Below are 18,304 nucleotides of genomic sequence, written 5' to 3'. Positions count from 1 at the left end.
TCGGTGCACCTGGTGGGTAAAGGGTGGAGATTTTTCCGATCTCCCAGGTCAACATATGTGCAGACCTGCTAGTGCCTGAACCCCCTTCGTGTGTATGCGCACGCAGAAGATCAAATACGCACGTTAAAGATCCTGTAATCCATGTCAGTGTTCGGTGGGTTATGGAAACAAGAATATACCCAGCATGCACACCCCCGAAAACAGAGTATGGTTGCCTACATGGTGGGGTAAATAAATTAAAGAAAAAAAAAACCGGTCATACACGTAAAATGTTACATGTCTCTGTGATTGTGTATGCGTGTGCATCTGAAATCTGATTGAATGACACAGGAAACGAATGATGAGCGCCCAGTGGCAGCCGTCAGTCGGCTCTACCCAGGTAGGCAGCCTGTGGTGCAAATGTCCCCGTGTTTGTAAAGCGCTTAGAGCTTGGTCTCTGACCGAGGATAGGCGCTATATAAGTATCCACATCAATCAATCAATCAATCAATCAAATATACATATTTAAGACTAAGTGACATAAAAATGTGTAAATCAACACTGGCACCATCACAGTCTCAAATCACACAGGCACAAATCACAGCAAAACAAAGCACATCACATTCAGATTCACCACAGTCAAAAATAAACACCAAAGAACCAGGCATCGTACGCATTAAAATCATCACAAATGCACACAAATCAACACAAAGAGCACATCCAGCAATAAGATTACAGCAAGCAAATGCAGATGGAAAAGTTTCAGTGAGGAAAGTACAGTTTGAAAAAATATCTGAGTGCTGTCTTGAATGTGGGTGTTGGGGTGTTACGGAGGTGTGAGGGTAGTGAATTCCACTGCTTAGCGGATGTGGTGTAGATTTGTCCGAATGCAGTGACTGAACAATGGAGTTGCAGTCTGGGTAGTGATTTATACAGCATTGGGTATGGCCAGACAGACCAGTATGGGAGTGACAGTCCCTTCCACACTGCACACAGGTTTTGTCTGATGCTGGTCAGTCAGGAACTCTCTGACATGTGTGGCATGTACTACAATTTGCATGGAAAGAAACAACTTTGATAGTAATCTGATGCTGCAGTATTTACATTTTCTGGAAGACAGCGGTAAGGGTAATGTTAATCTGATGCTTCAAAATTTATGTTTTATGCAAGAGAGCAGTAAGGGTAATGCTAATCTGATGCTTCAAAATTTATGTTTTATGCAAGAGAGCAGTAAGGGTAATGCTAATCTGATGCTTCAAAATTTATGTTTTATGGAAGAGAGCAGTAAGGGTCACAGATGAATTTATGTGGACTGAATAAGACATGAGTGAATTTTTTTTTCCAACATTATTTCAGTCAACCCTTTAACATTGACTGGTTTCTCTTCGACTTTGTTTGATAACTTACTGGTGCTCAGCCCTGCAAAGTTCCCTTTGCAGTCGGCTGGGCTATAAACAACATGATTAGATTTCATTCCACACGTCCCACAAGATCAGTGCAGTTCTGGAGGTGAAGCAAGATGCCTTTGTTGAGGTGCAGTTGAGGATTTCTCTCTGGCTTACAGGATCCACACATCCCGCAAGATCAGTGCAGTTCTGTTGGTGAGTCTTGTCTTTGTTGAGGTGTCGCTGAGGATTTCTCTCTGGCTTACAGGATCCACACATCCCATAAGATCGGCGCAGTTCTGGAGGTAAAGCAAAATGTCTTTGTTTAGGCACAGTTGAAGCGTTCTCTCTGACTTTCAGGATCCACACATGCCACAAGATCGGTGACAGTTTTGGAGGTGAGGCAAAATGTCTTTGTTGAGATTTTCCCTCTAGCTTACAGGATCCACACATCCCACAAAATAGTGCAGTTCTGGAGGTCAGGCAAAACGTCTTTGTTGAGGTGTAGTTGATGATTTCCCCCTGGCTTACAGGATGCGTTGACGGATCTGTCAGCCCGCGGGGTCCCGCTGCAGATAGACGGGGTGCCTGACGCCACCTGTCATGACGCCATGCTGGACTGTGCTCAGTTCATCAAGTCCCAGCTGGAAGGCAAACACCTGTTGGAACGAGCCTTCGCCATGTTACAGGTGAGTTCACTCACATCAGTTCACTCTCTCCTGTTCATGTCATCCGTGTCTTTGTTGTTGTGTGTACCATGATTTCCAGCGTTTTAGGTGTGTCTTTTCGGCTCAAACCTGACCCCAGCGTGTTATTGGTTGCATGTGCGGTATGTGTCACAAGATCTTAGTGCCTCTTGATGCCGCCTTAAATTAACTGTGACCAGTTTGCATTGTGACATCCGGGTCCATGGGGCATAATTATCACTTTTGACTTCAGCTTTGCGATTTGTCCTGGAGGATCGGGCGATTTTACCAGACAAATGTCAGTGCTCAGTTGATTTAGAGATTGGTTAAATAGCATCTAAATAATTGATTATTAAGTTAATTTAGAGATTGGTTAAACAGCATCTAAATAGTTGATTATTAAGTTAATTTAGAGATTGGTTAAACAGCATCTAAATAATTGATTATTACAATATTCTTCTGAACACCATACAGATAATGACTGGCCATGTGCAGATGACTAGGCTATAATTAACAAAAATGAATAAATAAATCGGTAAACTATTAGATGCCTTTCAAATCAAGTTTGGGAAAAAAAAATTGCTTCATGGAAATGCTGAGATGGATTAAAAGAAAGCACTGACTCGGTGTTATCAGGAGTTACAATAGAATATGCCTGGGCGTGACAGTACATGCTTTATTCATGTTTGGCAGACACAGAGGTAATGCCGCAAAGACAGCCAGAAAAATTGGAGAGCACACACACACACACACACACACACACACACACACACACACACACACACACACACACACACACAACAATTGAGTGTTGACAGTATGTGTGGAGGAAGGTGTGTGTCTGTTGACAGGAGGGGGACACACACACACAATACACAGCAATTGAGTGTTGACAGTATTTGTGAAGTTTGCTCTTTGTTTGTCTGTTGACAGGAGGGACAAATACAATACAGTACAATACAATACAGTACAATACAATACAGTACAATACAATACATCTTTATTCATCCATTTGGAAATTAATTGTGCATCCATAGGCTCGTCACTCATGCAACACAATATCTCAGTCCATATCCAAGTCCAGTACTCACATATGCACACACACACACACACACACACACACACACACATGACAAAGGATGGACCAAAAAATCGAAAAGCTACAGATCAAAAGCAAAATACATACAAGCAAGCAATACACGACAACAGCTTCCTTTCCAAATGCACACCTATTCACCCAACCCTCCAAACACACACACACTCTCTCACACACACACACACACTCTCTCTGTCTCTCTCTCTCTCTCTCTCTCTCTCTCTCTCTCTCACACACACACACACACACACACACACACACACACACACACACACACTCACAGTGTTTATAAAGTAACATGTATAATAACAAACATATTTTCACAATAGGTTTTGCAGCTATAAAAACTTTATAGATTGTTCAATGGCAAAAGACATGATCTAAAACAGCACATACATTAACCTGAAATAACATGATTAACATGAAACACACAACACACGACAGTCAAGTGTTGACAGTATTTGTGAAGGCTGCTTTGTGTCTGTTGACAGGAGGGGAACACACACACACACACACAACAATCGGGTGTTGACAGTCTTTGTTAAGGCTGCTGTGTGTCTGTTGACAGGAGGGGGACACACACACACAGACACACACACACACACACACACACACAGACACACACAAACACACAACAATCAGGTGTTGACAGTCTTTGTTAAGGCTGCTGTGTGTCTGTTGACAGGAGGGGGACACACACACACAGACACACATACACACACAGACACACACAAACACACAACAATCAGGTGTTGACAGTCTTTGTTAAGGCTGCTGTGTGTCTGTTGACAGGAGGGGGACACAGGCACACACACACACACACAACACACAACAATCAAGTGTTGACAGTATTTGTTAAGGCTGCTGTGTGTCTGTTGACAGGAGGGGGACACACACACACACACACACACACACACACACACACACACACACACACACACACACACACACACACACACACACTACACAACAATCGAGAGTTGACAGTCTTTGTGAAGGCTGCTGTGTGTCTGTCGACAGGAGGGAAGTCAGCTGGTGGTGGTGGGTCACAGTCTCGGGGCGGGGGTGGCGGCCATATTGGCCGTGCTGCTCCGGCCTCAGTACCCCGACAACCTGGCCTGTTTTGCCTTCTCTCCTCCTGGTGGTCTTATGAGGTACGTGTGAGGTTATGTAGTGATGTGTTGTGTATTGTATTATTTTACTCTTTTTGTCACAACAGATTTCTCTGTGTGAAATTCAGGCTGCTCTCCATAGGGAGAGAGCATCGCTACACTGAGAGCACCACCCTTTTTTTTGTTTTGTTTTGTTTTTTGTTTGGTACTTTTTTCTGCCTGCAAATTTTTTTGTTTTCCTATCAAAGTTGATTTTTTCTACAGAATTTTGTCCAGGAACAACCCTTTTGTTGCCATGGGTTCTTTTACGTGCACAAAGTGCATGCTGCACCCGGGACCTCGGTTTATCAGACCCACCACTCAAGGTCTAGTGGAGGAGGGATAAAATACTGGCAACTGTGGGATTCCAACCAGCACGCTCAGACTCTCTCGCTTCCTGGGTGGACGCGTTACCAATAGGCCAACACTACACATGGTGTAGATGCTTTATGTTAATGTACACTTCCATATGTGTTACCATATAGATGCTTACATTCATGCACATGGAGGGTGCATATCTGTCTTGCATGTACATGAATATACAAACACATACATTTGCTGATACTTGCACATTGTGATTGATTCCAGGTGCAAACCGATAGGTATGCAGAATTTACAGTAATATTCTTGGGGAAGAAGACACGTGTCCTTTATCCGATATTTTCGAAAGTTTTGTATAGTCCATTATATTTTCCTTGGTATTGCAATAATTCAGTTAATTTTTTTTTTTTATCCCTTCATTCTCCCATATTTTCCAAAGTTTTGTATAGTACATTATATTTTCTGTGGTATTGCAGTAGTTCAGTTGTTGGTTTTTTGTTGTTGTTTTTAATTACTTAAGACCTTGTACTCTAGAATCTGACATTAAGCTTTTCTTGACTCAATGATCAGACTGAAATGTGGAGGCAGACTTGGGTTTTAATTAGCTGTGTCTTGCTCCTCCCTGTTTAAAAAATGTTACCATGCCACAACAAAGCAGTGTTGTACCACAGTTTGGAAAAGAAATGATTGCAAATTAACCAATGTCGACCATGTTTTTTTGTTTTTGTTTTTTTCATTTGTGGCGAGGTTTGCCCTTACACATTAATAACTTTGCTACAATGGACTTTTTTTCTATTACTCTTTCTGTGCATGTTGGCTTCAGTATGTTGAAATTAAACTTTGGGTGTTATGTTTTAAATAAAACTTCAGTTTGCAGAATAAAAATTGTAACAGGGCATGGGCAGGAGGTGGTAAACAGTGTGAAACACCTAACTTATGCAGTTCATTCACACATTGCATTCATGCACATGCATGTGCATGCACACACACATGGACACATATGTATACTTACATGCAAAGTGTGGGAAAAGGCCATCCATTTTAAAAATTAAAAGAAGGGGGGGAGTGGAGGCATAAAGGATGGAGAGAAACAGACAATTTTTTTTTTTTTTTTTTTTAATTTCTTTTAATTTTTTTTTTTTTTTTTTTTTTTAATACTGACATACTTGATCCCCTCTTTCACAGCATCACCAATGATCATAGTGTTCAGCAATATTCTCCTACGTCAGGTTATTGTTTGTGGGTTTCTTAATGAATGGATTCTGTTTTGACAGCCCCAGTGCCAGTCATTACGTGCGGGACTTTGTGTGCTCGGTGATTGTGGGAAAAGACATCATTCCTCGCCTTGGTATGCCTTCCATGTGTGAACTCAAGATCAAGGTCCTGAGAGCGCTCTGCAATTCTAACTCACCCAAGGTGAGCTGATCCGGAAGTGATACAATGGCTTTGTGCATACTTGTGTGCTTGGGGTGAGTTGTTTTGTTTTTGGGGGGTTGGGGGAGGGGGCGCAGTGGGGGAAGGGGGGTATTTTGTTTTTGTTGCATTTTTAATCATTACAAATTATCCATTTGGAATTTAACGGTGGTGCTGCTCTTTATTGAGAGAACATGGCTACAGTTGATTGATGCACATCTCATCTGTCTGTCTTTACCTCTTCCTTTTCAGTGAGATGGCCTTAGTGGTCAGTGAGGCTCTAAGGATCATGATTTGATGATTTGATTTTTGACTCACTTGTGTAAACAAAGTGAGTCTATGTTTTAACCTGGTGTTCGGTTGTCTGTGTGTGTGTGTGTGTGTGTCCGTGTGTCTGTGTGTGTGTGTCCGTGGTAAACTTTAACATTGACATTTTCTCTGCAAATACTTTGTCAGTTGACACCAAATTTGGCATAAAAATAGGAAAAATTCAGTTCTTTCCAGTCATCTTGTTTAAAACAATATTGCACCTCTGGGATGGGCACAAAAAAATTAAAAAAGAAGCCTAATTATATGCAAACTGCATTTACTGTTATATTTATATTTTTTGTATTCTCTAAACTTGGCACTTTGACCTCTTATTCTGACACAACAACAAGAGGAGTCATTATTATCATTTTTTGTTCAAACAGGAACTTCTTTTGCCAAGCATGGAATTTTAATTTATTTTGCAAACGTTTTGGTGCAGATAGTAAAAAAGGGAATTTACTCTGTAATTAATGCTAGGGGACTTAATTTATCACAAGTGAGTCTTGAAGGCCTTGCCTCTCTTGTTCCTTTTCGGTTTGCATGTCTTTTGTCTTTCTGTGTTTATGTGCTGATCACTTTGACACAGAACTAAACCAGGTATTGCTTTGCTGCTGAGGGATCTTCAGCATGTTCTTTGTCTATGTATGTGTCATCTGTGTGGGTCATTTTGTGCACTTGGACAGTGTGTGTGTGTAGTATGTTCCTGTTTATATGTGTTGGGATGTAAGTGTTTGTTTGTGTAAACAGGTGGGAATACCAGCGATATGTTGGTAAGCAAGTTAGGTCAGGAGAGCAGGCAGGAAAAGACATGAATATGTTAGTAGCTTTAATGTGTGTGAGAATGCGAGTGCTGAGAGAGAGAGAGAGAGAGCGTGTGTGTGTGTGTGTGTGTACCTAGACTCACCCAACTCATCCAGTAGTCATGATCTTCATACCCCAGCTGATCACATAGACGTTAAAGCTGTGAATATTATCACTTGCATGGAGAGTTACCAAGCCACCAAACGTCAGGCAGCCAGAACAATCAAACATGTTTTCTCTCATGCAGTACAAGATTCTGGCGACAGGTTGCTTCCGCATGCTGTGCAGCTGTGTTCTGTCACGTGACTCTGCTGAAGACAAGGGGGAAGGGGCCCTACTCTCCGAGAGCCAGCAAAGGAGGTACTCTGCTGTTACCACCACTCTGCAGGTGAGAACGATTCGGAGGGGTGTGTGTGCGTGTGTGTGTGTGTGTGCGTGCATGCTTGCTTTTATGTGTTAATAACTGGTCATTTCAAACAGAAACTCTGTCGGCTTTTAGTCTCAGGTTTCGGGTAACCTGAAGACAGAAAAAAAAAATGACCTGGATGTGTGGCTTTCCCTTGTGATTCATATAATGTTTTTGGTATTTGTGTTAACGTCACAGGTATTGTGTTGCCTGTGTCAGAGAAAAAGGTGGATGTTAGGAAATATAAAGGTAATCGTGATAGTCATCTTAATGAATAATCAAAGTGTATGCTTGCTTTTTAGAATGGTATGCTTGCTTGTTGGTACAGACCCTCACACACACACACACACACATTTGCACTTAGAGCACATGCATGCATGTGACTCATACTTGTGTCATATGCCTGTGCTCACACATGCACACTCGCCGACATGCATCACAATCCACACTTCCTAATTGTTGCAGAATAAGCAGGCACAGTGGTAGTTATATTTTCCCTACTCAAAAGGGAGGTCAACTGGATCAGAAGGCCTGACGGATTTGAATGAACAATAGTGAAATCAGTTGGTATCTTAATGTGGAGATTGCTGGAAATAGTCTGGTGGAAGCAAACACAGTCTACCTTGAAATTTCTCCCTCTGTCGAGTAGAAGTGATAATTTTTTTATGTATGTGTGCATTTGTGTATGTGGGCACATGTGTTTTTGTGTGTGTTTGTGCATTCACAAATGTGTGTTGGTGTTGCTTCTAGGTTATGGCATGGGATGCTCATAGAATATATAAAAGGCCATGGTAAATGGAAGGACTGCCCATTTGTCTGCCTGCAGAAACTTGGAAGTGGTGCACTTTGACAATGTTAACACTGTCACTTTTACCATATTGACTTCATATACTGTGATGGCACTGACTGACAAGCTTAGAATTTTTGTTATTGGCCAGTTATTTTACTTTGACTAATCAGTATTCTGGGTTAGAAGGAGACTTGCATCCTGCCAGTACATAACAGAGTAATTTCTGCTTGATGGCCAGTCACATACCAGTAAGCACTTTAAACAACATGACTTTCTGCCTGCACTTGCGGGCAGCAACTCCCATGTTCACTTGTATGTATAAGTGAGCTGTTGTATGTAAGACTGTTTATGTACTTCTGAATAGGTAGCCATACTCTTGTTTTCAGCGGTGTGCATGTTGCATATATTTTGTGCTTCCATTAACAACCAGATAATGACATTAATTATGGGATATCTAACATACATATCTCTTTTGCATGAATGAGATTAATGCACTCTCAGGTCTACACATATGTTGACCTGAGAGAAGGAAAATCCTCTGCTTTTAATCCACTGGGCTGATACTGGGATTATTCACATGACCCTCATTGAAACGATGAAAGCCCAGCCTTTAAGCCATTCAACTGTTGCACCCCATCACGCCACGTGGCGTAGGATGCACGTCTGGGTATTGCAACATCCGAATTCTAGTAGCATGACTGAAGTTGTGAAGAGGAGACTGAAATCATGCCACAGCAGAAACCATAGATTCTTTGTGCAAAACAGAAATTGTGTTCTGTACATATACCAGTTAGTATTTTTTTTTGTTAATGATTACCTTTGATGTGTATGTCTGACTTACTCAGCGCGATGTGGACAGCTACCTGAAGGTATGCTTTCTGTGTTGTCACGTGTGTCACTGGGTTTCTCTGTCCATGCTTTGAGGGCCTTTTCTGAATTATGTGTACTGTAACCACTGCATGATTGTATTCCACTGCTTCAACGCACAAATTTAGGATTGTATTCGATAATCTGTTGCTATTACAGACAGGAACAGTTTTACAGTTTTCCTATTTTAAGGTGGAAAAAAGGTAACATGTTTGCCTTTAAATGTGATTGATACAGTAAGGAAGAATTTGCACACACACCCTTCCCCCCCACCCCCCATTTTTTTTCTTTCTCTTTTTTTTGGGGGGAATGGGGGGATTGCCTTTTAGTCCATATGTTTGTGGTTTTTGTCAGAACCATTTCCCCATTTTAAGGGAGTTAAAATTGCCCTGTACAGTTGTCCATGTATGTGACTGATACAGTTGGAAAACATTTTTTTTTTTTACGGGAGGTTGCTTGTGTCTATAAATGTTAATGGTAGAACCAGGAGGCATTTTCCTTGTATTTTTGTGGGGGTGAACAATTGTCTTGAAGTGTGTTTATACGTTACTGATACAATCAAAAACCCTTTTCCTTGCTTTGCCTGGATTGTTTCTTTGTTGATTACGCAGTCATTTGTGAAGTATGGAAGTGTTATCTTTATTTGAGGGGCAAGAAAATGTGTTGCTTCTTTGCCCCTGTACGTCACCGATAACATTGAGGAAACATTTTATTTGGAAGTGGAAAAGGGTTTTTAAGTTGCCAGACAACATTTTCCTTGTTATGAGATTAAAAAGTATTAACCTTTGAGGCACATCAGATGCAGAATAACAAGACTTTGATTTCATGTTGCACCCCAAATTTAATTTTGTTAAGAAAAAGGACTTATGCACAGAATACAAAATTCTTGTGCTGTGCTTGGTTTCAACACAGAACTTGTGAACTAATCTACTAGATTCCTAGATTTACGCATTAAATACCTAATTTTTGTGCTTCACTCACTTTCTAGACAAACTCATGAACTAATCCACTGGTGCTCCTAACATTCATTATGCTAATTGTGTTAGCACAGTTGTTTTCAATGATTTGGTTTTCTCTCTCTGTGTATGCCCAGCAATATCAGTTTATTTATGATATATGTTGGTGTACAAAAATGTGTAGATGGCTGTTCATAGAGCATGGCAGATATATATGTGTGCTGCAGGTGTTAAGAGACAAGCGTGATATACTTTGATGATGGTGTGGTAAAAGTGATGAGTTTTGTTCATGGTCTGAACATTTCATGAAAATTATGTATTCTTTCTTGCTGGTTTTTGTTGTGTTTTTTTTCTTCTTCCTCATGTGGAATGGTTTATATGAAAACAGTGTGCGTATCTGCTAAATCAGATTATGGTAGTATTTCGATTTCTTTGAAAAATACATGAAGAACTACATTTTTGCATCTGTGTTTTTCATTTACTTGGTTTAGTTTTTAACATTGATGTACTTTCTTATTTATGTCTTTGAATATGTACCGATGTAAGTTGTTGTTTTTTCACATTGTGCTTATGTGCTTAGTTGTAATCTTTTGATATGTACCAGTGATTGTGTTTTTTTTGGTTTTTTTGTTTTTTACATTTTCTCAAGTGTTTAGTTGTAATCTTTTAACTTCTGTGCTTGCACTTGATGACAGCTTATACTCTTTCTTGTCTGGTTACTGTTTCATCATTTTCTCTTGTTCTTCAATTTCTGGAACTTTTCAGGACATTCAGTGAGAAAAAGAAACCAAAGTAGCCAGTGACAGATAAACTAATCTTTATATGTGAACTATAGGCACATGGTGGAAGAGACAATCTGTTGCAGTTGTAGTCTAGATTGGTACAATGTAGCTTAGTGCAGGGCATTCCTGATGTTCTGGTTATGCACGTTTGTCCCTCTGAAGGGAAAGAGTAAGTTCACACAAGCAGCTTTGACCAATGGGCAGAATCACTCAGGAATCGAAAAAAAAAGAAGATATTTTTTAGTCTCTTCAGGATTCACAGTTTAGTTTCAGTTTCAGTAGCTGAAGGAGGCGTCACTGCGTTCGGACAAAACCATATACGCTACACCACATCTGCCAAGCAGATGCCTGACCAGCAGCGTAACCCAACGCGCTTAGGTTTAGACCTGAGTAATACATGTTCTTAAACATCCTCTCCCTCCCCCCTCCCTCCCCCCCCACACCCCCCAACCTCCCCAAAAAAGAAAGAAAAGAAAAGAGAACAGAAAATTAGCATTTTTATATTACTACTCAAATTTATTTTGTTAAACATAAAAAAGCAGACAGTTCTTTTCGTCAAAACAATATCATCTTGTGATTTGGGCCAAGAATTGGCGAAGGGAAGCAACTCTTTTTCATAGCAGTCGGTCCCAATGTCAAACTGAAAATCTAGAAATCTTTTAGAACGTCACAGGAACCCACTGTAGGAACATGCTGTGAGCCCTTTCCTTTTTCCAAGTGTCAAGGGTGCATTTTTGTGCATTATCAGAAGCCCTTGTCTGTCCTCGTGTTTGTCATCAATTGTCATCATCATCTTAAGAGCTGGTGAGGATTATTGAAACAGACTATGCAGAAGAGTTATTACCGTTTTCTTATGTTTGAAAGAGTCAGGAAACAAAAAACAAAACAACAATGAAAAACAACCAGCTAAGCAACCAACCAAACAACAAACAAACACAAATTATCGTGGTGGGAAGGAAACAGGTTTTCAGGAAGGGGCCATTTCTTCACTTTACCCATGCTTTGACCCTCAGTATAAATGGAATTTATATTCAATATACCTGGCTTTGAAAACCTGAGTACCGATGTTGTCATTCCCAGGCATGTTTCATACATAAAGCAAAGTTTCCCATGGACTTGCAAACATGCATGGGTTTAAAGACCTTATGTGTAGCCTTTCTGCTGTATATATATGATCTGATTGTCAAACCCTGTTTTCTGCATGTGTTCTGGTTGTGCTTATTGTCTCTCTCCAGCCCTCTGTTGATAAAAATATCTGTACTTGCCTGTATATCTTGTGTACATGCATAACAGCTTCATGACAACGGGCAACACATATGCACGCATGCATGTGCACACACACACACACACACACACACACACACACACACACGGACACACACACACACGCTTTCAGGCTCATACATGCATACACCCTCTGCTCTGACAGAAACCACTACACGTCTTCTTCTTCTTCTTCTTCTGCGTTCACTCGTATGCACACGAGTGGGCTTTTACGTGTATGACCGTTTTTACCCCGCCATGTAGGCAGCCATACTCCGTTTTCCGGGGGTGTGCATGCTGGGTATGTTCTTGTTTCCATAACCCACCGAACGCTGACATGGATTACAGGATCTTTAACGTGCGTATTTGATCTTCTGCTTGCATATACACACGAAGGGGGTTCAGGCACTAGCAGGTCTGCACATATGTTGACCTGGGAGATCGTAAAAATCTCCACCCTTTACCCACCAGGCGCCGTCACCGTGATTCGAACCCGGGACCCTCAGATTGACAGTCCAACGCTTTAACCACTCGGCTATTGCGCCCGTCACCACTACACGTGATTCCCATCCTCTCTCTCTCTCTCTCTCTCTCTCTCTCTCTCTCCCTCTCTCTCTCTCACTGTCATGTCACAGACACACACACACACACACACACACACACACACATCTGTATTTATTCAAGAACTTTTTTTTTTTCCCTCTCTATAGACTTAGTAAATGGGCAGTAATATTATTGTATGTTCTTGAGTCAAGGAAATGTGCATTGCCCAGTGGCTTGTGTGTGTGTGTGTGTGTGGGGGGGGGGGTGGAAGGGGGGGTGCTATGTATATATTGTATGAAAATTTTGTTGTTGTGATTAATAGTACTTTTTTAGTAGTATGTTTAAATTTTTATTTTTTCAGGTTTTTTCTTTTCTTTTCTAATTTTCAGTTGAGAAAATTTAATGATGTGGAATGGTCAGTAACCAGAGGCCTGTTGTTGGTGTGGTTGTTGTAATATTGTATTGCAGTAGTTTTTGTCACAGACAGATTGCTCTGTGAGAAATTGGGGCTGCTCTTCCCTGGGAGAGTGTATCAGCACCCATATCACTGTGTATGCTATAGTGCCCAGTTTTCTATCGATCTGTGTGAAATTCTGACTGCGTTTCTCTGGGGAGAGTGCATTGCCAGAATGCAACTCCACCCGTATGATTGTGTGTGTGTAATGGTATCCAGTTTTCTCTTGATCTGCGTGAAATTCGGACTGCTTTTCCCAGGGGCAGAGTGTTTCACCATCCACACACACACACAGAGGACTGTACGTATGCAATGGTACCTAGTTTTTTTCTTCCAACTTTAAGCATTTTTTTTTTCTTCAGGTCAGATGGAACATGGATACCATTGTGTTGTTGCAGGATGCGTTGAAGAGTGCAGAGGACTACGCCAGAGAGATGCTGGCGATGGAGTGGCCCATGCACCCCCCAGGACAGATCCTGCACATTGTGGAGGAGGAGGAACACCGGTGAGGCAGGCAGCAGCTGTTGTCTTCTTGTTGAATGATGGGTTGGGTTTCATTCCAGTATACAGAAATGCCGATTTCTAATTAGTAATAACAGTCATCATTATGATAGAAATGATAATAATCCAAACAATAATAATAATAATATCATTTATTTTCAGTCTAATATCATCTTAGATGAACGAATGATGGGTTGGGTTGTTTTTTTTTAGTTGGGTTATGCTGCTGGTCGGGCATCTGCTTAGGAGATGCGGTGTAGCATATATGGATTTGTCCAAATGCAGTGACACCTCTTGAGTAACTGAACTGAACTGAACTTTCTTTCTTTCTTTTTTCCATGCTCTGTATGTGGCAATCATTGTGTTCATTACTTTGTGGTACATAACAATTCAGGAGGACACTAAGTGATGGTTCTTCTTCTTCTGCGTTCACTCGTATGCACACGAGTGGGCTTTTATGTGTATGACCGTTTTTACCCCGCCATGTAGGCAGCCATACTCCGTTTTCGGGGGGTGTGCATGCTGGGTATGTTCTTGTTTCCATAACCCACCGAACGCTGACATGGATTACAGGATCTTTAACGTGCGTATTTGATCTTCTGCTTGCATATACACACGAAGGGGGTTCAGGCACTAGCAGGTCTGCACATATGTTGACCTGGGAGATCGCAAAAATCTCCACCCTTTACCCACCAGGCGCCATCACCGTGATTCGAACCCAGGACCCTCAGATTGACAGTCCAACGCTTTAACCACTCGGCTATTGCGCCCGTCTGAGTGATGGTTGATTTCTGTGCTCTGTACAGGTCTCCGTAATTAATCATGTGTAACGAAAACTGTGCATGACAGGCTGTGCGGCGGAGGCCCCCAATACACTGCAGTGTGGGCCAAGCCGGAGGACTTCGGTTCCATCCTGATCAGCCACAAAATGGTGCTGGACCACTTTCCGGACGTGGTGCTACGTGCCCTGTGCCAGCTGAAGGACAGGAACTTTGTGCCCCTGGGTCACCGTGCCACCAACACGTGCCCTGGTGGTCGCCATTGTTGAGTTGGTCGTCATATGGAGAGGGGGGGGGGGGCGCACAGCTGACTGTGGGAAGTTTTCAACATGTGGCTGCCCATCCATGGAATTTTATTTATTCATTTATACATTCTGTGATTTATTGAACTTGGTATTGGGGAGGAAAATTTGCAGCAGATTTGCTTGTTGAATCCATTGGTTTATGAACGGCTGGTTGATAATGTAATTTGAAGCAGAAAATTTGAGTTTTTAGGAGCATTGTGAATATGAGAAAAATTTATAAAGGAAAATTTTCAAGATTGTTAAGTTTGGGCAGTTTTGGTGTAGCATAATGTTGGTGACTGACTTGGCAAAAGAATTTGCAAGCTTTGCTGCTTTGGGGTAAGAATAAAAATGTGTTGACTTTGCTTTTAGTCAAAAATCCTCCTTTTTCTTTGGATAGAATCTTTTATCTTTGGATAGTTACCAATATATATATATATATATTGGTATGTCAAGAATTATGGGAAACTATGTTCATAACACAGTGTGTGTTAATAATGATTCTGATTTGGTGGATGGCATTCCATAGATGGTGTACTGATTACACTGATATTTTAGTGAGTTGTGATTCACACAGGAACCTACAAGAACTGGACATGGACAATCCAGCCTCTGTAACAGGCCACCATCAGTATTTTAGTCTGCTGTTCACTCACTGGCTGAGACATATGCATGAAAGATGCTGTACTGGGAACAGAAGGCATTGGTGCTGGTGGTTTCAAGAGTGTGATGGGATGCCTTACTATTTTTCCTGCTGCGAACTCTGTGGACTATACAAGTAACCATTTTGGTACAGTTTTGTACAGGTGTGTGTGTGTGTGTGTGTGTGTGTGTGTGTGTGACAGCTATGACCTAGATTCGCTGTGAATACTTGTGCACCACAAGGTGCAGATTGCAGTTATACTTAAAACAGTTCTGAAGTTTTGGTTGAACAATCTTGGGGTGACTAGGTGTGTGTGGTTGTGGTGGGAATGGCGAGAGAATTGCCCTGAGCAGCATGAACTGATGCCATTAAGGAAAGCATAATGATAAGTATTGCACGATTTTCTTATATGATTCTTTAGCTGATAAATTACTAATGATAAGTATAGTATAAACAAAAGAGTCTGCTTGACACGTTTCTTTTTCATGTCACATTGCTATTTGTTTCCATTTGAGTGACTGACTTGGGAAAGCCATGCTTTCAGTTTGAGCCATTTGCAATAATATTCGAGTCAGAAATGGTGGAGATGATCACTCTGTGTGTGTGTGTGTGTGTGTGTGTGAAATTTGGTGTGAAATATCTGATTTTTGACTCACTTGTGTAAACAAAGTGAGTCTATGTTTTAATCCGGTGTTCGGGTGTCTGTGTGTCTGTGTGTCCGTGGTAAACTTTAACATTGGCATTTTCTCTGCAAATACTTTGTCAGTTGACACCACATTAGGCATAAAAATAGGAAAAATTCAGTTCTTTCCAGTCATCTTGTTTAAAATAATATTGCACCTCTGGGATGGGCACACACAAAAAAAAAAATAATGAAGCCTAATTATATGCAAACTGCATTTACTGTTATATTTATATTTTTTGTATTCTCTGAACTTGGCACTTTGATCTGATATTCTGATACAACAACAAGAGCAGTCATTATTATCATTTTTTGTTCAAACAGGAACTTCTTTTGCTGAGCATGGAAGTTTTATTTATTTTGCAAACGTTTCGGTGCAGGTAGTAAAAAAAAGGGAAATTACTCTGTAATTAATGCTAGGGGACTTAATTCGAATCTTGTTAGGACTTTTTTCTTCTTTTTTTTTTAACACGAAGCTTTATAATAACAAATACAGAACACATTTTAACGATTAGATTTTTTTTTTTTAAGTGTATCACAAGTGAGTCTTGAAGGCCTTGCTTCTCTTGTTTTTTTTTAATGTGAGTTAGGAGTTTAGGAGGAAGGTGGCATGATTAAGATGCTCATCTGCCAGCACAGAGTCCGTGAGGGTCTGGCTTCAAATCCCACTCTAGCCCTTTCTCCTCAGTTTGACTGCAGAATCAAACTGAGCGTCTGGTCTTTCGGATGAGACGATAAACTGAGGTCCCATGTGCAGCACGCACTTGGCACACTGAAAAAGAACCCATGGCAACAAGAGTGTTTTCCTCTGGCAAAATTGTGTAGACAAAATCAATCCATTCTGATAGGTACACAAATATAGATATATGCATGCACTCAAGGGCTGACTAAGCATGTTGGGTTATGCTGCTGGTCAGGCGTCTGGCTAGCAGATGTGGTGTAGCGTATATGAATTTGACTGAACGCAGTGGTGCGTCCTTGAGAAACTGAAACTGAAACACTGAGTTGAGTCTGTCGGTACACACATATTCCTGGTCAGTCATAGAATGTTGCACAATAGCCATTAGTAAGGGGCCAGTTAAAAGAGAACATAATGAAGCATTTTACGTTTCCAAGACCAAAACATTTTTTCTTTGGCAAAAGTTTTTGGTATTAACTGAAGTTTTCACAATGAAATTGAAGATTGATGTAAACCAGGACAATGTAATTGAGACTCGTGACTGCATCAGGAAGGGGTTTTTTTGTTGTTTTTTTTTTGTTTTTTTGTTGTTGTTTTTTAATGTTCACACCAGAAACGTTAAAGGATAGAATTACATACACAAATACATTTGGAAAAAAAACTAACAAAAAACTTCAACAACCAAAAAACAACATAGTAAATGGGGGGAAAAAACCCAGAGAGACTTACCATTTAAATTCATTTTCCCTTCTTTGCCTGTATTGTATTCTTTTCTGTTGTGAATTTTGAACATTTGAATGAAGTTATTGTAGTGTATTGTAGTTCTCTTTTTGTCACAACAGATTTCTCTGCGTGAAATTCGGGCTGCTCTCCCCAGGGAGAGCGCATGCTACACCACAGCACCACCAATTTTTTTGGTATTTTTTCCTGCGTGCAGTTTTATTTGCTTTTCCTGTCGAATTTTCTACAGAATTTTGCCAGGAACAACCCTTTTGTTGCGGTGAGTTCTTTTACGTGTGCTAAGTGCATGCTGCACAGCGGACCTCAGTTTATCATCTCATCTGAATGACTAGCGTCTAGACCACCACTCAAGGTCTAGTGGAGGGGGAAAAAATATCGGTGGCTGAGCCATGATTCGAACCATCGCGTTCAGATTCTCTCACTTCCTAGCCGGACGCGTTACCTCTAGGCCACCACTCTAAGTTATAGAGTGAAGAACAAAAATGGTGTGTCCTATGGTTGCATATATCCAAACATAACAACACAGGAAATGTTAGAAGAACATACCAATAGACTGCATCTTTGATATATAACTTTGATATGGATGATAAGGTATATCGGGGAGTTGACTGTTTGAAGGGTGATTGCACTGCAGCTTATGTTTTAAGAATGTGAAGGCAGAATGCAGAATGTTGAATGATAAGAAATGCAGCTGAAAGTTTAAAAGTATGTAACATTTTTTTTTCATTTAGAACAGAGAGAACATAGACAGTTTTAGGGATGAGAAGTGGAAACTCTTTTTTTGTGTATTTTT

General features: G+C 40.8%; 1 protein-coding gene across 3 annotated transcripts in view; it reads left to right on the top strand.

The window, feature by feature from the left end:
- The window catches only part of LOC143281502 (diacylglycerol lipase-beta-like), a 31,161-nt gene extending 16,396 nt beyond the window's left edge, over positions 1-14,765 (top strand). For 2 of the 3 annotated variants that reach the window (XM_076586727.1, XM_076586713.1), the window contains 7 exons: positions 1,898-2,053; positions 4,167-4,300; positions 5,893-6,034; positions 7,389-7,529; positions 9,183-9,206; positions 13,601-13,707; positions 14,553-14,765. In XM_076586727.1, coding sequence (XP_076442842.1) covers positions 1,898-2,053; positions 4,167-4,300; positions 5,893-6,034; positions 7,389-7,529; positions 9,183-9,206; positions 13,601-13,707; positions 14,553-14,751 — 903 coding nt within the window. In that variant the 3' untranslated portion in view covers positions 14,752-14,765. The remainder of the gene's footprint in view (positions 1-1,897; positions 2,054-4,166; positions 4,301-5,892; positions 6,035-7,388; positions 7,530-9,182; positions 9,207-13,600; positions 13,708-14,552) is intronic. The other variant, XM_076586720.1, reaches the window with a different exon arrangement.
- Positions 14,766-18,304: the final 3,539 nt, after the last annotated feature.

Source organism: Babylonia areolata, chromosome 1, assembly GCF_041734735.1.
Source record: "Babylonia areolata isolate BAREFJ2019XMU chromosome 1, ASM4173473v1, whole genome shotgun sequence".
In the NCBI taxonomy this organism is placed as follows: Eukaryota; Metazoa; Mollusca; class Gastropoda; order Neogastropoda; family Buccinidae; genus Babylonia; species Babylonia areolata.
The sequence above is the reverse complement of the archived record's forward strand: the minus strand, read 5'-3'. Positions and strand labels throughout refer to the sequence as shown.